Source organism: Microplitis mediator, chromosome 5 (genome assembly GCF_029852145.1).
Source record: "Microplitis mediator isolate UGA2020A chromosome 5, iyMicMedi2.1, whole genome shotgun sequence".
NCBI lineage: Eukaryota > Metazoa > Arthropoda > Insecta > Hymenoptera > Braconidae > Microplitis > Microplitis mediator.
In genome coordinates, this window is record NC_079973.1 from 3103134 (window position 1) to 3125401 (window position 22268).

The window sequence follows — 22268 nt, forward strand, 5'->3', positions numbered from 1 at the left end:
AAAAATTTTGAAAAATTGCACATGTAGTTTTTGAAATTTTCTACATGTGCATTTTTTTAGTTTTTTTTTTTTTTTTAATTTATTCGTTGAAAAAAAAAATCCAAAAATTTTTAATTGCCAGCTTCAGGATCTTTATTTAATTATTAATTATTTAAATTAATGTCGTTGTTTGATGAACAAAAGTTCTAGCCATCGTTTCAGAGCTGCAATTATAATTGCACTTTATATTTATATTATTACTACTACTACTACTACTACTACTACTATTATTATTATTATTATTATTATTATTAATTATTATTAATATTATTATTATTATAATTATAAAATTGGTTGTCATAAATTTATTGCAGCTCTAAATTAATAACGTATGTTATATATATTAATATTTAAAAAAAAACTAAAGTCATTCATAAATAAGAATAAAAAAATCGTGTGTAAGAAATTTAAATAATAATAATAAATGAATGAGACTAAATCAACGACTATCCCGACCAGGCCAGGAAATACCGCCGTACATCAATCGTAATTTTAAACTTTAACTTAAAATAATAAAATTCATAATTAATTTATATAAAAAACAAACAAATATATATATATTTAACTACTGAGTGTAATGTAACTGACAACCGGGAATTTTTAAATTTTTAAATAAATAAAATGTGAGCAAAAAAAATGCTTGTCAATTGAAAACTCGCGCATTTTTTTGAATTTCATTTATTTAAAATTTATAAACTGTCTCGTCTTACATTGACACTCATAACTTTGTGTTTAACAGTTCGCCAAAATTATAAATTTAAATACATAATTGTAATGACAATTTTAATAATCTTTTACAAAGTGAGAGAGAGTGAGAAAGAGAGCGAGAGAGAGTAATAATAAAAATTAATTAATTAATTAATTAATTAATATGTAGAGAGATCAGTTCAAGTTAAAATGGGTACCTAATATTATTCAGACATATATGTACATATATCTGCTTTTTATATGTGATAAAAATTTATTATATTTCTATTATACATTGAAAGTGCAGCGCTGTTGTAAATCCTGGTTTTTTGTACACTTGAACTCGTATACTAAGTTTTATTATTATTATTATTTTTTTTTGTTATTGACAATGATAGTTGATAAATATTATTATTATTATTATTATTATTATTATTTAATATTTAATTGTATTCTCACTGAGTGTAAAACGTCTTAAAAGCGTTAAGCGTTAATCGTTAATTATTTTTCAATCAGTATCGAATAGCTGGATTTGAATGAAAATAAATTTATATTAATAACAGGATTAATAATAAAAGTAATTAATGGCCATTATTATGCGGCATAATGATAGTTTATTGTCTCATACACACGATAATGTTGAATTTATAAAAAATAAAAAATGGGTTTATTAAACTCATTAATCTATTACTCATTAAAAAAAAAATTAAACGGAACAATGCGTACCCCTCGCTGCTCAATTCCATTTATAAGGACTTACATAAATATCTGCATGATTTTATTATTAATTATGTAAATTATTAATTTTATTACACAGAAAAAAAAATATTTTTTGGCGCGGAAAATATTTTTTTTTAAATTTATGATGCAAAAAATTTCTTGAGGCAAATAAAAATTTTTTGTGACAAGAAATAATTTTTTTCTGTGTATGAATTAGATCATAAACTCATCATGCAGTCATAGCACGTGTATGAAATTATAAAAAATATTTAAAAAGAAAGAAATTAATTTTTTTTGTTAAATTTAATAATTAACTCCAATGTGTTTTTGAAATTTAATTTATCAAAGCAAATGATTTAAAAAATAATGAAAAACTATCGGGATTCTAGTCAGTGAAGAGCGTCAATGTAAAAATAAAATTTCTCATATTAAAGTCGTCCGTTTAAATAAATAAACTAATTAAGTTGTCAACAATCGCGTTAAAGAGAAATAAATTAATTATTTATCATGTAGATTTATTTAATAATTATTTTAATTTACAAGAGTTATTAAACTAAATAGATATTTAAATTTAAACAAAATATTGAATGAGAGCTAAGCGATAATGAATGATTTAGAAAATGATTTTTACCAAAGCCAATTTAAAACTATAACGATTTCGTTACTTTTACTAACGCTTCGAATAAATTTAAATAAAATAATTATTAATTAATTTTAATAATTCATTGCTGTATGCTCTGCTTGACTTAGAATTTTTTAAATTAATCCATAGTTTCTAGATGGGATTTTGTGACGTATAGTTTATTATTATTATTATTATTAATTATTAATTATTATTATAAAATACATTTTATTGTCGAAGCGAATCCGTATTTGTAGCGGATTAATGACAGATTTAATAAAAAAAAAACAACAGGAAAAATAACAAATAAATGAAATAATTAATGAATTAAAATATTTGTAATTATTTATGCTGTGCTTGTAAAAGCAAATTATTTAAATTAAGTTTGAGTGACGACGAAAATAAAACTAAAAAAAAAACTATAAATAATTATAAGTAATTAATAATAAAGTAAACTGATGATGATGAATAAATAACTAAAAATATGAAAGCGAATTGTAGGAAATCAATTTGTACATAAATTGCATAACTAAATACTGAATAATAAGATACGCAGCAGTAAATGCTATTATTGTCATTACTAATAAATTAATACAATTTTATTTAATTATTAATTAATAGTTTTTTTGTTGCCAGGCACTTTGTTATGCAAAATCTTGCCGTCGACAACAACCGGCATGTACTTTTTATTGTACTATATTTAATTAATTATTAATTAATTAATAATAATCCTGGAGAACGTCGTTAAATATTTCATTAAAAAATATTGAACTGAACGGTGCTCGTGACTAAAATTATTGTAATTTTGCCTATCACTCAAATGCTTTATTATTATTATTATTTAAATTAATAATCTATATCTTTAATTAAAATTTAAATTAACTGTTAATTTAATTTAACTGTAATAAAAAAAATTATAGAGATTAACGACTGCAGTAGAGAATAAAAATTTAAGTAAATAAAATAGCCAGTATTTATTATTGTAAAAGAATAAAAAGTAACAAAAAAAAAAAGATAAAATTAATAATAATAAAAAAAAAACTGGCTTTTGCAGTTTGTTATTTTCTATTTTAAATATAAATGATAATGAACAATGAGGATTTAAATAAACAATTAAATAAATATCAAGGAGTTAATTATCCGTGTCCTGCATCGACCAATCAGCAACTGAGGGAATGAAAAATGAATTTTTTGATCATAGGAAATATATGATGCTTTTATTTATCTATGGAAAATATATCAGATTTGATAATATATATGTGAGCATTTATTTTTATAAATGTTCATATTTATTTAAATATAGAACTAAAAGATGTTAAAAATTTTTCTTTTAAAAAAACTTTTAAAATTTATGTGAATTGGCTGATAGCTGACAGTTTTTTAAATTTTTGAATAAATAAATAAAATGTATGTAGAATAAAAATTTAAAAATCAGTACGCGCGTTTTTTTAAATTTTATTATTTTAATTAATTAATTTATTTATTTTAAATTTATAAATTGTCTCATATCTGCTACATTCACAATCTTGTAAAATTTTAGTAGGAAAAAATATGAGTGAATGTAGCAGACATGAGACAAATTTCAAATTAAAAATAAGCGAATTAAATAATTAAAAATATGAAAATAAAAAAAATGCACATACTCACTTTCAAATTCTATAAATGCGTATTTTTTTAATTTCATTCGATTTTTATTTAATTCACTCATTTCAAAATTTTTAAAATCAACAATTGTCAGCTACATTTACACTCATGGAAAAAATTATGACACTGAAGTTAGCTGACAATAATTTTTTGATTTTTAAAAAACGAAAAATTGTAAAAAAAATAATTTCAAAAATGCCACCTATAGCTTTTTTGATTTTCTACATGAGCATATTTTTAGTTAAGTTTTTTTTTAATTGATTTGTTGCGAAAAAAAAATTCAAAAATTTTCAATTGTCTGCTAACTTCAGGAAAAAAAATTTATGATCCTGAAGTGAGCCGACCATTAAAACTTTTCGATTTTTTTTCTTAAATCAATTGCAAAAAAATAACTTAAAATATGCACACGCAGAAAATAAAAAAAGCTATGGGTGTAATTTTTTCTTTCTAATTTATCGTTTTTAAAAAAGTTCAAAAATTATCAGACGTCGGCTAACTTCACTATCATAAAAATTTTAAAAAATTCATATCAAGAATTTTAAATAATTTCTTTCAACTCACAAGTTATTTGTCTATAAAAGTAATAAAATTATCAAATGTCTGTTGCTTTTAATATCATATTTAAATTTCTATATGATCATATCTGATAATTTTTTACCGGACACCTCTTATAAAAATTTGAATAATCAATACAACGATAAGTGGTTTTAATATTCAAATTATCCAGTAAATATTAATCAATAATTATTTATTCTATGACTGCGTAATGAGTAAAAATAATCAATTCTTGACCAGAGCATTTATTTCGCTCGAATTTTCTTCTAACTGACAGTTCCTACAAAAATTTTCAATTTAATTTAAACAGAAGATCAAAATTTTTTGAACCTACCGCAGGCTCCATTAATTTTTTAAATTTTCAAATTAAAGGTCACTCTAAAAAAAAAAAATAAACGAAACCAAACGTTTGTGTATTATTTAAACGAATGTAATAAAACGTAGAATTATCTCTACTTATAATTTAAAGTTCAATTGTATGTAATTGTAATGTCTACTCAATACTTGATAGCTTATTATTTAAAAAAAAAAAAACAGAGAATTATCAGCACTTGCTGCGGGTTATCAAACAACAACTGATAGTTTATAATTGCGCTTTATGATTTAAATCAGAGCGTAAACTTCTAATTACAGTTATATCTTAAGTCAAATTAATCAATTATTTAAAATGAGTGAATTTGTTTGTATTGACGATTACGAAAAATCGGCAGTTAATATTTTGGCCCAGTCAGTGAAAGATTATTACACAAGTGGTGCAGGAGATGAATTTACTTTGAAGTGGAATAGAGATGCGTTTAAAAAGTTTGTTAAATTATTTTTTTTTCCACAAATCAACTACAGAAAAAAAATCTAAAAATATGCACATGTAAAAAATTAAAAAAACTATTAGTGCAAATTTTCAAAATAATTTTTTTTTTATAGTTCATCATTTTTTTTTAAATCCAAAAATTATTAGACGTCAGCTAATTATGATACTGAAGTTAACCGACGTCTAATAATTTTTGGATTTTTTTCAAAATGATAAATTATAAAAAAAAAATATTTGAAAAAATTGCACTATAGTTTATTAAATTTTCTATAAGTGCATTTTTGTAGAATTTTATTTTTTTTTAAATTAAATTGTTGAAACAAAAATTCAAAAATTTTTTAATTGTCTGCTAATTTATGATCTCGAAATTAGCAGATCATTAATAATTTTCGAATTTTTTTTTCATCAATTCAATTTAAAAAAAAAAATCTAAAAAAACGCACATGTAGAAAATTAACAAAACTACGAGTGCAATTTTTCAAAATATTTTTTTAAAAATTTATTTATAAACAAATCCAAAAATTATTAGACGACGGCTAATCTCAGTATCATTTAAGTTGCAATTATTATTAATTGCTAATTTATAAATAAATGAATTAGGTACAGAATAAGACCACGAGTACTGAGAGATGTTTCAAATTGTGATATAAGTACGTGGATCCTCGGTGATAAAATTTCCATGCCTCTAGGAATAGCGCCGACTGCAATGCAACGGATGGCTCACCCAGACGGCGAGTGTGCGAATGCTAAAGGTAAGTAATCAATTAATTAATTAATTAACCAACAAGTTGATTGATTAAATACTTTATATCCAAGTATTGATCATACAAAAAATATACTCTTAATAATTAATAATATTGATTAATTAATACAGTTTATCATTTGTGACATTAATTATTAAATAAAATAATTTGAGCAATTGATAATTATAATAATGATAGTAATTGTTTACTAGATAAAATATAAACCATGGCAAAATTCAAGGCACAACATTCAATATATATTTACATTAATTTTAAGAAATTAATAGTAATAATTTAATTGGTACTTTTGTTGAATTTAATTAAATTATTTATGACAAATAATAGCCAATGACTAGTCAAAACTGATGATTTGTTGATTCGTTCATTTTTTGATAAAAAAAAAATAATAATAATAAAGTAATTGGAATGTAGTGAAAGTGAATGATAAAGAAATTATTTTATTTTCGGACCGACGTTGTCCCAGTTATTGAGAGCCATCATGTTGACCTCTTGAATCCTCCACTTCTGGGTAGACGAGGAAGCATCGCAGGCTGATACAAATACTTTTTTGCTGGCGGGGTCGGTGTCAAGACACCTGTCACCCAGTCCGTGCATCAGCCACTGCTTCTCGACGTTGTAACGCCAGCGCTGATTGCCCTGTTGTCCATGACAGGGGTACAGAGTAACCGGAGCTCGGGGAACTCCACTAGAAACATCCAAGCAGTCGGTCCTGGTCTTCGGACGTATGTCTTTTCTCCAGGTCAACCTGAACTCCTGCTCAGCGTTGGCGACCTTCACACCGTCCTTGACGCAGAGATCAACGACGACGGCTTCATTCTTGGCCTTGCGTTTCGCGTCCAAGCAGAGCTCCAGCACTCCCATGTTTCTTATCTCCCCAAGCGCAAAGTCTTCAGGTTCTATCGGCGGATATGTATCTACTAGATCAAAAGCAATATTCTCCATAAACCACTTGAATGGTTTACACTTAAGCTTATCCCTCAAAGCTTTTTGTACTGTCAAATCACCAGGGTCGAGGTTCCTCAAATGAGGACGTCGTTTGTAAATATACTCCGCGTACTCGTCCATCCAAACCTGCGCCACTCGTTTGTAATTTTTTCCCAGGAAGTCACCGCGCCCTGGATTAGGAAAGGGCGCGAACTTTCTGTAAATATGAGCGACTCTAGAACAAGGCGCGTCAAACATTTGTCCACCGCACTGCCATATTTTGAAAGACAGCTCGTACTGCTCGCCGCCCCAGATGTCGAGACCCGGGTCGTAGCCACCGAGTTCCCAGAAGAACTGAGCGCTGATGGCAAACAGTCCGCCAGCCATCACCGGGCTCTTGAATGGCTCCGAGGGATTCGCCAAATTTTCTGGTAGCAGCGGCAGCCTCTTGTAGTAGAGCTCCCAGTCAAATGCACCGCGTGCGCCCTCATCTTGCGCCCGGTATTCGAAGGTATCGAATGCAATTACGTCTATAAATGGACACACGCATGTCTTGTAGTCCTTAGTGATGGGTTCTATTAGTGGCGGGAGCCAGTTAACATTAGCCTCTGTATGTGAGTCGAGAAAAACTAGAATTTTAGCCCTCGCTTTCTTAGCACCGGCTAATCTACCTCGTATCAGACCTGATCTCTGCGGCAGTCTTATCACCGTAACCTTTGGAAGATTATTAGCTATGTAATTATCAAGTTTGTCTTTTAGCTCAACTTTTGTACTTGCATCATCAACCAGAATTATTTCCTCAAGCAATTCTGCTGGTGATCTGTTGATAACACTCCAACATGTACGCAGTAATGTTGTAAAGTGTTCATTGTGGAATGATACTATCACAGATACTGAATGTAATTTCTTTAAATATTTTTTCTTTTTACAATCCGGGTGACGTATGTCGGGAACAGAACGATTCAGAGAAATATCGTCGCTCAGCGCAGCATTAAAACCATTTACTTTATATAATTTTTCTTCTATTAGCCGTTTTGTTGGTGATAAAATTGCTGGCTTTCCCTGCTCGCCGATCCCCACTCTCTCGGAATCCTCTTTAATTTTTTTGTAGTCATGCCAATCAATTTTCTCTTCCAGTTGACCCTGAAGAATAAATAATAATAATCATAATGATAACGCCGCATAACTTGAATAAATGTACATTTCTTTTTTTATTTTTTTGAATAAATTTAAAATAATTATGATACTGAAGTTAACCGGCGTCTAACTTTTGGATTTTTTTTAAAGCGATAAATTATTTTTAAAAATTGCAGCTGCAGTTTTTTAAATTTTAAACATGTACGTATTTTTAGTGAATGCAGCAGATAGACAATTTTTAAATTTTGAATAATTAAATTTAAAAAAATGCGCGTAAATTTTTCAATTAATGAAATACGAATTTTTAAATTTTTACTCTGCTACATTTTATTTAAAAATTTAAAAAATTCCCACGTCAGTTAAATTGACACTCGTAAATTTTTAAATTGTCGGTTAACTTCAGGGTCATAATTAATTAATTACTTACATTAGGATTTGATGTTTTGTCTCCGTCAAATAAATTTAGGGAATGTGGAGATCCAGTGAACGAAATTCGGGGTCCACGGACATAACGGAACACGACAATTGTCAGTAATACCGCAAACGTGGCAACAAACAAAAATTTAATTAAGCTAATTACATTACGCTTCATTATCTCAATTTTATCATGACTTATTTTTATAAATATTTACAATAATAAATAAATAAATAAATTATTTAGATTATTCACTACGTCATCTATTTTTGTTACTATTTTATTTAATTTATGTACACATAAATATATATATATCTGTATATTAATTAATTAATTAAAGCAAGACATTCCAGTGGTATTTTTTGATCTCACTAGCGTGTTTATCTTACAAACTCTCACTCTGAACTCTCGATATATTATTCTATCGAGTTTAAATATCGAGTTGAAATATTCTGGAGAGAGAAACTGGAGATTTTATTTTTCGATAGATCGATTTAGTTAAATGTCGATTATTTGAAATATAAATAAATCATTTTTAATAAATTGTAATACTGACATTTGACAATTTTTAAGGTTTTAATTACAAAATTAACTGTCATAAAAAAAATTTTTTAAAAATACACAATAAAATTTTTAAAATTCGCGCCTGTCAGTATTTGTTTTGTTTATGGAACATAATAAAATTTTTTAACGTCGGCTATTTTTAGCATCACAATAAAATGAAACTGAAAGTGACGATTTTCAAGTTTTTAATTACCAATTTATTTGTCATAAAAAAATACACAAGGAAATTTTCAAAAATTCTTCACATGCAATTTTTAAAATTCGCGCCTGTCAGTATTTTTTTTGTTTATAGAAAATAATAAAATTTTTAATGTCTGCTATTTTTAGCATCACAATAAAAAGTGAAAGTGACGATTTTCAAGTTTTTAATTACAAAATCAATTGTCATAAAAAAATTTTTAAAAAAGTACACAGTAAAGTTTTTAAAAATTTTTCACTTGCATTTTTTAAAATTCGCGCCTGTCAATATTTATTTTGTTTAAAGAAAGTAATAAAAATTTTTAATGTCTGCTATTTTTAGCATCACAACAAAATGTTACTAGAAGTGACGATTTTTAAGTTTTTAATTACAAAGTTAACTGTCATCAAAATATTTAAAAAAAACAAACAGTAAAATTTTTAAAAATTCTTCACTTGCACTTTTTAAAATTCGGGCCTGTCAGTATTTGTTTTATTTATTAAAAATAATAAAAACTTTTAATGGCTGCTACTTTTAGCATCACAATAAATAAAATTTGAATTTTTAATTTTTATTATTTAATTTTAAATTTGAATAATATTTTTTTTAGCTGCTGAACATATGAAAACAATTTTTATACAGTCAACAATATCAACTAGCAGTATTGAAGAAATAAAAAAAGCTGCACCAAACGCAATTAAATGGTTTCAATTGTACATATACTGCGACCGCCAAGTAACGATAAATCTGATAAGACGTGCTGAGAAAGCCGGTTACAAGGCTATTGTTCTTACTGTTGATACTCCGTTCTTTGGTATCAGACGTCGTGACGTAAAAAATAAATTTACCTTACCAAAACATTTGAAACTAGCTAATTTCGATGGTCATTTGTCAGATAAAATAAATTCCACTGACTCAGGGTCTGGTTTAAACGAATACGTCGTCAATTTATTCGACGATTCATTGAATTGGAATGACGTTGACTGGCTCAAAAGGTTTTTTTCTTTTAACCATCTGTCAGTTTCTAATCAGATATCGCTGATATCGATATGAGATTAGAATTTTTCTTTACTTTTTAGTGTCACCAACTTGCCGATTATTTTAAAAGGAATCTTGAGAGCCGATGACGCAGTACTGGCTCTGGAAAAAGGAGTCCAAGGGATCATCGTTTCAAATCATGGTGCCAGGCAACTTGACGAAGTCGCCGCATCGGTTTGGAAGCTGAATTTATTTTTTTGATTTATAATTTTAATTAATTTATTGGTCATAAATTTTGAAATTTTTTTAGATCGAAGCGTTGCCTGAAATTGTCAAAGCCGTTGGTGACAAAATTGATGTTTATTTGGATGGTGGGATCAGACAAGGAACTGATGTCTTTAAAGCTTTAGCTTTAGGTGCTAAAATGGTCGGTTTAAATATATATCTATATAAATGTATGATAATATATATCGCGTTAGTGATTTCACGAGGGCGTATAATTTTTTTTTTTATTACAAATAGTTTTGGAGACTGAAGTTCAGAATTGAAAAAAAATTTTGAAAGTTCCCGGGTCAAAAAATTGAAAGCTAAAATAATAATAAGTTTTTTTTCGGCCGACAAAATGTCCAGGTAGTGAACACTGGGCTAAAATATGGCGGCTTAATTTGTCGGCCTGTTTATTAAAAATAATAAAATTTCGGCCAACTTTTGACTTCAGTGAATAAAATTCTATGGTCCCTGGTTGATTTTGGCAAAATTTAGTCTTTCCGCGGTATTTTGAATCAGATATTTTTACGCGCGCCAAAAGAGCATACAATTTAAATCATGCGCCCATTAGATTTTCAAACTTTTTTTGAATTTTTAGCTCTAAAATAAATCTACCAAATTGGCAATGAAAAAAAAAAATCATACGTCCTTTTGATTTCAAGAAAATCTCGGAATAAAAATATGACTTTTTAGAATTAGTAACGCAATTATATTTATTGAAGGTGTTTTTCGGAAGACCAATGCTCTGGGGACTAACACACGGTGGCGAAAAAGGAGCAATAGAAGTTCTGAAACTAATAAAAGAAGATATAAAACAGACTCTAGCACTAGCCGGCAAGTTAATTCAAAATATTTATAAACTAAAAAAAAATAATATTTACATAAGTTAAATATTTACACAGGCTGTCGATCTGTCAATGAAGTAACCAGAGATATGATAATCCATGAGTCACATTACAGTCGCTTATAAATGTAAATATAAATAAAAATCAAATGCTCAATTAAATCTTAATTAACATCATATATAATAATAGTACAGTAGGTAAGGAAAAGTAAACAGTTTCATATCTTTACAACACATGGTTGGCTTTTATTTTCAATATATATTTTTTTTATTTATTTATATATATATATATATATATTTATATATACGCGTGTCTTGTATATGTGAATGTGTGTATTGCTCGCAATGTGTGCAAGGCCGAGCAACATGAGTATTTACATATACACTGGTCTACATAAATACACAATTTCTGTACGTACACACATTTTCTAAAAGAAAATGTACCGTTTTTTTTTTTTATATACTTTATTTTAAAAGTCTGGTAAAGGGAGAGCATACTGATCAACGTTCATACAACAAAGAGCTATTTGTTAATGCTCAATAAAAGACATTAATTTGTTATTATAATTATCATTATTATTATTATTTTTTTCTTCTTCTTCTTCTTCATATTCGTATAGAATTCAATAAACTTTTCTAAAGACATATTGACTGATCATACAAAGGCTGGAATTAGCCATTGGAAAATTTTTTTTGTCATCACTTAATTTTTTAAAATATAAATTTTTATTTTTACCATCAATGGATTTTAGACGCCTTGAATCACAACATCATCACTTGCTTATTATTATTATTATTATTTTAATAAATAGCCGATCGTTAGCTCATGCTGATTTATTTAATTGATTAGTTCATTAGTTGATTAATTAGTTATTTATTATCATCATTGTATTTATATTTTGTTAATTGTAAGATAGACTAGACAGACATTTCTATCAAATCAGTGCATTCGAGTCCAGATATTAATTTTGAATAATTAGTTTTTTTTACTTTGTTAATAAGAAGAACGTATAGTTATTTATAGAAGTGTAAAATTTATTGGTCCAGAGATATTTATTTAGTATATTTTTTTACTCACGTGTTCGTGATTAAACTGACCTTTTTTCTAGTTTATGGCTTCAAGTTTTATAATAAATTATATAATAATAAATATGACAAAGAGCGGGTGGTAAAAATTGATCGTTTTTTTTTAATAGCAGTTACTGTTTTTTTTTTTTTTTTTTTTTAACGATCAATTTATTTAAAAATACACAGAAAAAAAATTTCTTGATGCAAGAAATTTTTTGCAGTATGAATTAAAAAGGAAAATTTTCTTGGAGCGAAAAAAAAATTGATTTTATTTCTTAGAAAATTTTTTTTGGCGCCAAGAAATTTTTTTTCTGTGTAAAAAAAAAAATGAATATTTTCACCCGAGGAAGACTCGATTAAGCGATAATTTTATATAGATTCTGTCAATCTACTTTTTAATATCTATATATTTTATATATTTATTTAACTGTTCTCGTGATGTAAAGCTCAGGTAGACCAGATTTACTAAAAGCTTTTTAAATACTAATATATGTTTTTTGTAAACAATCACAATCACGAGCACGATCACGATCACGACAATAAAACAATCAAGTTAAATAATATATGACGACACGTCTAGCTTGTAATAATATTTACCAGACAAACATACAGTAAAGTGTATGTTCAATCCCTGCTATCAGTCTGAATCTAATTGACAATGTACGAAAAATCTTAACTGATATATATTTATATGTTTATTTATTATCAGTGAAGATTATTTTAAAGCAGTTGCTGGTGCTTTCGCGGGATTAACTGCCGAATATTTTTTTTTTATTACATAACAAGTAACTGATGCGCGGTCATAATATCCTTACATTGTAATCTTCGACAAAAATCCTAGGAAAACATTCGAAACCAAAAAGTATATGTTCTATCAGGATTTTTTTGGATTTCCTAAAAAAATCTGTAATAATTTTTTACGATTTATTAGAATTTCTCCCAATTTATCAGATTTTTTTGCATCGGATATTTTGACCGTCTAACCCAAGTGGTTCACAATCATAATATTCTTCCATTATAATCCTAGAAAAAAAAAATCCATCACAAATATTTAAATTTTATCAGGATTTTTTGGATTTCCTAAAAAAATCTGTGATAATTTCTTACGATTTATCAGAATTTCTCCCAATTTATCAGATTTTTTTGTTTGAAAAATTTTTAGGGATCATATTTCTATAATTTTTTTGTATCGGATATTATGAACGTCTTACCCAAGTGGTTCACAATCATAACATCCTTCCATTATAATCCTAGAGAACAAAATCCGTCACAATTATTTAGATTTTATCAGGATTTTTTTGGATTTCCTAAAAAAATCTGTGAGAATTTTTGACAAATCAGAATTTCCCCCAATTTATCAGATTTTTTTGTTTGGAAAATTTCTAGGGATCAAATTGATAGAATTTTTTTGTATCAGATATTTTGACCGTCTTACCCAAGTGGTCTTCCATTATAACCCTCGACAAAAAAATCCGTCACAAATATTTAGATTTTATCAGGATTTTTTTGGATTTTCTTGTATGCATCAAATTGACAGGATTTTATTGTCTAGTATTTTACAGTATTGGATATTATGACCGGCCAAGTAACTACAAAATTACAATCGTTACTGTTACTTATACGTTTCTACATCATAATTATAATTACCATTATTTATATTTAAATTAATTAGTTAATTTGTTTATAAATCCCACCGTAATCAACGAGCAGACGGTCTAGTTATCAGAAGGACTTTCTTCCTGAGTCACAAGTCTTGATTTAGTATTTAACCAATTGATCGAACATTATTCCACGCAATCATTATTATTATTATTACGCTAATTAGAACACCTGATTAATTATTTTTAATGCGTCATTTAAGTAACAATCTACGTCTACTAGTGTAGAGGCAGTAGCACATTTTTGTGTTGTCATTACAATGCTTATAGGCTTGCAAATTTTAATTATCATTATTATAATTATTTATAATTGATTTCAAATAATTTTTGATCTATCAAATGTTTAATTGTAGTATAATTAATAATATAGGTACATTAGCGTAAAAGCTTTCTCTCAAAATTTAGAATTTCATCGACCAAATCATCAAATTGTTTTTTTAAAAAAACCAGAGCAATTTTTATTTATTTGTTGTTATTTTTTTTTTAATTAGTATCACAAGAGCCTACATACTAATTTTTTTTTTGTTAATTATTTTATTATATTTTTAAGTCTAGACAACCGTAACTTGCAACTCTGTGTTAATTAATTAATATATTCATCAAAACCTATACTAATTAAGCTGACAGCTACGAAAAAACTTGATAGTATATTTGTTTATATATTATATTTATTAGTATTTGTCTTGTTTGATATTTAATTCGATAAATCCCAATAAAAATTCAGTATCTAGATACACCGGACCGCGATATGTCTTCAAATTACCGAAAATAAATCAATTAAAAGAAAAAATTAATTGTTTGTATTGAGAAAAAATTCAAATTTATGTCGAAGATCTCGTACTCTGTAAATAAAAATAAAAACAAATAAATAAAATGAAGCATTTGATATTTTTTTATAAAAATTCCTTTTAATATACGGAATTAATTAACGCTGATATGCATAAAATCTAGATTATTAATTTAAACAATTAAACTATAATTACAATTGTATCTAGATACTAGTACATTAATTTTCCAGTTTATTCATTTAGTTTTTTTTTTTCAAATTCATCAATAAAAATCTTCCATACAAGTCTTTTTTAGCCGAACAAGTGACAGTTTTTTTTTAACAATAATTATAATTATAGTAATTATTATCATTATTATTATTATATTAATATATAATTGATATATCAATGAAGCAAGTGTAAGTTATGACAATGACTGATATAAAGTGTCTCCAAATTTTGGAGTAAATCTGCATGAGATGAAAATTCAAATTTTTAAATTTAAAAAATGGTAAATAATAAATTTTTTATTTTAAATTATAATTCAAATGAATATGAAATGATTATTTTAATACCTCATTCAAAATATATATATATATATATATATATATAAAAAAAAAAATTTCTTGGTACAAAAAATTTTTGAAGGCAAAATCAAATTTTTCGCGCCAAGAAATTCTTTTTTTTTGTATATATATATTTTTTTTTTTTAAATACTGAGGCATGTAAATAAATATATATATGTTTATATATATTTTCGTTGTGTGATTGATGTATTCAATGCGCCGTCGAAATACATTTAGCTTTTGATGATCGTTTAATTTTTTAATCATTAAATAATACATTAAATTAATCAATTAATTGCTTAATTGATATCAATCGTTTATAATTTTTTTTAACAATTAATTTGAATGATGACAAGTATTTGTTGACAATTATTCTCTTTGATTAATCAGTACGATTCATACAGGAAATATCTACGGCTAGTTCAGATCCTAATGTCCAGACGAACTTTTGTTCATCTCGACTACGCTTAATAAGTATATTAATAATTCATATTGTTTATATTTATATTTATATCAATATTAATATTCGCAACGTATCATACGTCACTTAATTAATAAATCTGAAAATTGTTTTTACCATCACTGTATCATTTTTAATTTTAATTTATATTTATATTTATATGTATATGTATATTTACATTAACTATCTACAGTATCTACACAACAAACGTATAATTTAGCGTATCAGTGGCATCTTAATTCAATTATTGAGGTACAAGCATCGTTAAATGCCACCTAGATCTCAGCTAATTAAGCCCGAATTCGGACCGCTTACACGTTATAATTTATATGTATATAAATATATATATTTTTAATTATTATCATTATATCATTTACATTAACACTCATCGCAATAATCTCATTGGCCTATTTTACAATTCAAAAATTAAAACCGGTTTTTTTTTATTTATTTAAAACAAAAAAAATATTTAAATGATTAATCATAAATTTAACTTACGTTTAAAAATATATGTAGTTAATAAATAATTTGAATTAAAAAATAATAATAATAATAAAATAAAAGTCGAATAAAAACGGCCGGCTGTCGATAATTTATAAATTCAACTGTCATTGTATTTTCTCTCTCCGTAATCCTTCACCGTAAATACTCTCATTATTATTAATTAATATTATTATTATTATCATTATTATTATAATGATTATTATTAAAACTGTTAAATCTTGAAAACTATATATCTCTTTATATTATTATCTTTCGTGGGTTAACAAATCTCTAGCTGCCTTGACACTAGCCGTTATTACGTCAAAGCGTTAACGCAACGATTATTATTTTAGTGTATGATCATCAGTAATTATAAATCTCCATTTATTTTATTAACATCAAATTATATGTATGGAGATTATAAGTAATCAGTGATACGAAAAAATTAGTCTGATCTCTCCTGACACTGGGATTGTTTTAAAATTTCATTTTTTTTTTTTTAATGTCCACCAGAAATCACGAGCTCAAGTTAAGTTCGGCTGCGGCAAGAATGTTGACACGGAGCCGGTTATTGAATCCTATATGAATGCCCAGCATTCTAGTGTTTTCACGACGAAGTCTTCGTGTGGGGCAAGTGGTTCATTACCGTATGTACTGCATGATTGTGTCCTGCCTTGATATAAATCTCCGTCTAACCACAGACCAAATTTACCGCTGAAAAATTACATAACTTTTAGTTACCGCTGATAATTTAAACTTTTGATTAAAATAATTTGTAATTTCGAACTTGTCATGAGAATATTTAAGGGACTTTAATTTTTTTATTCTTAATTTAAATTGTGGACAGAATTGAATATTTTATGGAGTACCGAGGTGTTAATTTTGTTTAAAATTCAATTTATGGCGAAACTATAAACAGTAGAAAAAAATGTTTGGAACAAAAGTTGTAGGAAATTTAATCTGCTACAAAAAAGATCCTGAGACTCATTATCGTATCTCTGATAGTTTTTGAATTACATAGAAAATAAATTGGAGTAATTAATTAAAAAATAGTGCAAATTTCTTACAAGTTCAAATTACGCTGCAATAATTAGATATATGTAAAAATGTAATGAGACCTTTTTTGTAGAGAATTTAATTACCTACTTAGTTGTTTATATACATTTTTGTCGTATCTCTGTTAGTTTAATCAGAATTTCGTTTTTTTTAACTTTTGAATGTCAATTTGAAATTTTCTATAAAAAAATAAAATAATAATAATATACTTACTCTCCAGCACCAATAGCTAAACTTTCATTATTTCCTTTAATGAAATAAAGATTATCACCAGTCCAATTAAATGCCTGGAACCTCGGAGTAAACCTGAATAGTAAAGATTCTCCAGTTCCGTAAAAATGGTCACTGACATGAAGTGAACATGACGTGAGGGCTCCAAATACCTTTAGTACAATAATAGTATAAAAAAAAATTAGTAAATAAATAAATTTTCAAGCTGAGCGTGGATTAAATCCGGAGTGAATGCAGAGCGGATGACTGTTTATTTATTTAATCCCCTCTGAGTAAAATTCACTCCAAAAGGAGTTTATTTTAATATTAAAATTTCGAATTGGAGTCAATGGGGATTAGAATGAAATTCGGATTTGAATAAAATCCGTAATCACTTCGAATTCACTCCCGATTTTTTACAATATAGTAATAAAAAATAAAACTTACATTTCCCTCAGTATCTTCAATGACTAGAAGAATAGGGCTTTCAACTTTAGCCATTTTTCTGTACATGCTATTCAGACTAAATCCATGTTGACTCGTACTGAATACCAGTGTCCAAAGATATCCCTCAGCACGTGCTGGTAAATGACGACACAAATGTTCTCTGTGATCATCGCTCAATATTTCCGTGGTGCCAACCAGATCAGGGACAATAACATCTACGTCAAGAGATATGGCACTATTGGCGTACAAAGCTCTGCGCAATTCATCGCTCATAGACAAAACCTGAAAGTAAATATGTCTAGTATTAATGAACATCAACAACATCATCAGTATCAACAATAATCAATAATCCTTATTAGCTTTATTGATCAGTACATCTAGGATTAACGACTAAGTCAAGGACAGGCGCGAAACGAGACAGATTTAATTAGTAATAGATTTTTTATAAATTTATTTTGATTGTTATTATTGTTGGATAAGTGGTAATTAGTTGTCTGGTAACTCGTTTCACTCCTGACCTACGACTACGAGTAAACAACATGTGGAAGAGGCCTTGGAATCATTCAGGGATACTAATCATTATCTAGACAGTTAATTCTATTTCTATCCTAGATCTAATATAATGTACACTACTACGATCATATCAAGTGGTCACATATATTTACAACTAGTTATTTATTTTATTTTATTTAAGGTTTTTTATCCAAGTGCAAGTCTACGAATAGTGCTGGAAATTATAAAAATAAAATAATAAATTATTGATTTATAAACGTGTTTGTGATATGAGTAATATGATATATATATGTAGATATATTTTATATGAGGCGTTGAGTTTTTAAATCGAACAAAAGTGATTATTTTTTTTTTTAAAACGCGGGAAAACTAAATTTATCCAAAGTAATGGAATTTTGAATTTATTAATTTGTAGGGACAAAATTTTGATAAAGAAATGGAATTTTATGGGAATGCATTTTTGAAATTTTGAATTTAATTTTTTGATAAAAAAAAATATTTAAAATAAATTAAACAAAAAATTTTCCCACCAAAATATATATGAGGAGTTGAGTTTAAAAGTCGGATAAAAATAATTTTAAAATTTTTTAAAAATTGCGGGAAAATTAAAAATTAATTCAAAATTATGGAATTTTGAATCCATTCATTTTTACTAACGAAATTTTTGAGTTTTGTATGAATGGATTTTTTTGACTTAAAATTTTATTTCAGTTGTGATAAAAAAAATATCAAAAACAAATTAAATAGAAAATTTTACCGCCAAAATATATATGAGGAGTTGAGTTTAAAAGTCGGAAAAAAATAATTTTTTAATTTTTTAAAAATTGCGGAAAAATAAAAAATTAATTCAAAATTATGGAATTTTCAATCCATAAATTTTTACTAACGAAATTTTTGAGTTTTATCTGAGCGCCTTTTGACTTCAAACTTAATTTCAGTTGTGATAAAAAAAATATCTAAATTAAATTAAATAAAAAATTTTACCGCCAAAAATATGTTTGAAATTTCACAAATTTTCATCCGATTACTCAGCATTGAATTTGTCCAAATTTTAAAACCGCTTCAAAAATTAATTTAAAAAAAAATCAATTTTTTGTGACCCGGTTATGAAACTGAACGCTCTATAGATATATATTTACAAATAAATAAACCATACATTAAATAAACAATTAATGTTGTTGAGTTGTTGATAGTTTTTATTTAGAGTAATGAGGACAATTTAACGTCAAACCGAACACATAACTGTTTCAGCCTTGAAAGATTGTCGGGTGAATAGCCGGGAGTTTCCGATTTGAGAAATCCAATAGTATAAATAATATTTAAGTAACTAATTCATACCTTACATTAAAAATAATAATTATCTTTATATTTATTTTCATACTTAAATTGCGTTTCAATAAATTTATTAATAGATTTTTTTCCGTAAACAACCGAGATTGTATAACAAATTCGATATTTGCGTATTTAATAGGGCTGTACATCTAAACCGGCTTAACCGGTTAAAAAAGTTAACCAGGTTAATTAGCTGGTTAGCTGGTCAGCTTAGCTAATTTAACCGGTTAACTTCATTAGCTTGGCCAAGCAGCCAAAGGCTTAACCGGTTAACTTAAATTAGCTAGGCTAATTAGCTGAGGGTTTAACCGGTTAAATGGTTAATTTTTTTTTTTCATCAATTCGCTACTTTATCTTAGAAAATGTATAGGAAATATCATATTTCTTTAATTTTAGACCGAAAAAGCTATATCAAAAAAGTTATACTATTAGTTAAAAAAAAATTCTCTACAATTTTTCGAATTATTTAATTAAAAATAAATCGCGTTACTAATGCCAAATGGGCGTATCTCAAAATATACGCCCTTTTGGCTCTGTAGAACCAAAAAGGCGTATTAAAAAATTTTTTTTTTCGGATAAACTTGGGAATGTTACAACAAAATTTATCCAGAAAAAAACGAAAGTAAAATTTTTTTTGACATACGTTTTTGTGGCTTTAGTAACGCGATATATTTTTAATTGAATAATTCGAAAAATTAGAGTGATTTTTTTTGAACTAATAGTATAAATTTTTTGTTATAGCTTTTTCGGTCTAAAATTAAAGAAATATGATATTTCTAATACATTTTCTAAGATAAAGTAGCGAATAGATGAAAAAAAAAAATTAACCATTTAACCGGTTAAACCCTCAGCTAATTAGCCTAGCTAATTTAAGTTAACCGGTTAAGCCTTTGGCTGCTTAGCCAAGCTAATGAAGTTAACCGGTTAAATTAGCTAAGCTGACCAGCTAACCAGCTAATTAACCTGGTTAACTTTTTTAACTGGTTAAGCCGGTTTAGATGTACAGCCCTAGTATTTAATAAAAAATAATATAAATTATTATTACAATAAATATGAAATAATAAACGCAAATGAAGAAAATAAATAGATAAATAAAATTGACATATTTGTAGACTCAACAAATAGTGATAAATTTATGAGGTTGTATTCAAATAGTTACTCGTATTATTATTACTAGGTGCGTCAGAAATAAAATATCGCGATGACTAATTATTAATTAATGTAAGTACACATCTCTATTAAATAATTTAATGAAATGCAAGTCGTCATTGATTAAACAAGTGACTACATGTTCAAATATATTTACTCTAATACGACAATTGGTCGCATATGTTAGCGCGATAAATTATGTCTGACATATGTTTTGAATATCGAGTAATTTGAAATTTTTTTTATTTTCTGGAAACAATCATCCACATTCTTCTTTGGCTTTTGTGTGAGGTCGTCGACGCCTACAAGGCAAGTTCGCGATTGTGTGACCTCGTTCTCGCTCGCTATCCATATTTATGTTGACCATAAAAAGATTTTACTATTTTTAGTTTTTACTCGAGGAATTTTAAGTCTGATAGTTTTATTTAAAACATGGGATAGTTTTTTTACTACTGATTGATTATTGATTTTTTTTTTGTTTGATGATAGGGATGTTTTTTATTAATGATAAATTATGACCATGGGTGAGCAGTGACCGTTGCCTTGGGTTATCACTGCCTTGACTTGTTCAAGTTTATGTTCGATACTTTCAATTGACAAATTATTTTTTACTTTATAATTATGGGCTTCGATCCACTTATCGTTTGTGATAAAGAATTTTTAAAAGTTTTCTGTCGGTACTAAAAAAGAAATTAGTAAAATTTCAGTTTAAAGAAAAAGTGGAAAAATTTTTGGTTTTAAATTTTTATCCCAATTAATTACAATTTTTTTTTTATTAATTATCACAGATGTAAATTTTTACTAAAAAAAACTAGTAGAGTTGGTGTTAATTTATTAAAAAATTTTTTAATGACTTGTAAAAATATACAAATTTTTTTTTTTGTCGGCAGAAATGTTTGACCAAAAAATGTTTGATACTCTTTATAATTTATTAAAGTCTACAGATAAATCGCCACGATTATAAAAAAATTTTTTTTGAATTTCAATTTAATGACTTGTAAAATTATTTTGTTTTTAATTTTTACCCCAATTAATTACAATTTTTTTTTATTAATGATCACAGCAGATCTAAATTTAAAAAAAAAAAAAATAGTAGAATTGAAGTGTTAATTTATTCAAAATTTTTTAATGACGTAAAAATAAAAAGAAAAAAAAATTTTTTTTTGATTGCCGGCAGAAATGCTGATCAAAATTTTTTTTTGATACTTTTGTATATTTGTTGATATCTATAGATAAGTATTCACGATTATATAAAAAAAAATTCCAAGAATGTTTTTTTTTTTGCCAAAAACAAAAATGTCACGTAGCTGCATATTTATCTATTACTAAAAAAAAAAAAAATATTTAAAAAAAAATCAATAATATTTTTAATGTAAAAAATTAAAAACGTGAATTATTATTTACGGAAAGTAA

At 26.5% G+C, this 22268-nt stretch overlaps 3 protein-coding genes across 15 annotated transcripts in view; 1 reads left to right on the forward strand and 2 right to left on the reverse strand.

The window, feature by feature from the left end:
* The first annotated feature begins 4818 nt into the window (after positions 1-4818).
* LOC130668959 (2-Hydroxyacid oxidase 1) lies at positions 4819-16115 on the forward strand. The gene is made up of 7 exons (XM_057471556.1): positions 4819-5068; positions 5676-5827; positions 9668-10052; positions 10137-10269; positions 10346-10462; positions 11025-11136; positions 11205-16115. Exons 1-7 carry the CDS (start codon positions 4935-4937, stop codon positions 11270-11272), a joined length of 1101 nt encoding a protein of 366 aa, XP_057327539.1. The 5' UTR covers positions 4819-4934; the 3' UTR covers positions 11273-16115.
* LOC130668958 (N-acetylgalactosaminyltransferase 6-like) lies at positions 5946-9131 on the reverse strand. Its single transcript, XM_057471555.1, has 2 exons — positions 8328-9131; positions 5946-7906 (listed from the first exon to the last, which is right to left on the reverse strand). The coding sequence occupies exons 1-2, from the start codon at positions 8490-8492 to the stop codon at positions 6272-6274; spliced, it is 1800 nt and encodes a 599-aa protein (XP_057327538.1). The 5' UTR covers positions 8493-9131; the 3' UTR covers positions 5946-6271.
* Positions 16116-16181: 66 nt separating the features above from the next.
* The window catches only part of LOC130668957 (TLD domain-containing protein 2), an 89860-nt gene continuing 83773 nt past the window's right edge, over positions 16182-22268 (reverse strand). For all 13 annotated transcript variants that reach the window (XM_057471550.1, XM_057471548.1, XM_057471547.1 and 10 more), the window contains 3 exons: positions 17862-18143; positions 17418-17587; positions 16182-16862 (listed from right to left, as the gene is read on the reverse strand). In XM_057471550.1, coding sequence (XP_057327533.1) covers positions 16727-16862; positions 17418-17587; positions 17862-18143 — 588 coding nt within the window. In that variant the 3' untranslated portion in view covers positions 16182-16726. The remainder of the gene's footprint in view (positions 16863-17417; positions 17588-17861; positions 18144-22268) is intronic.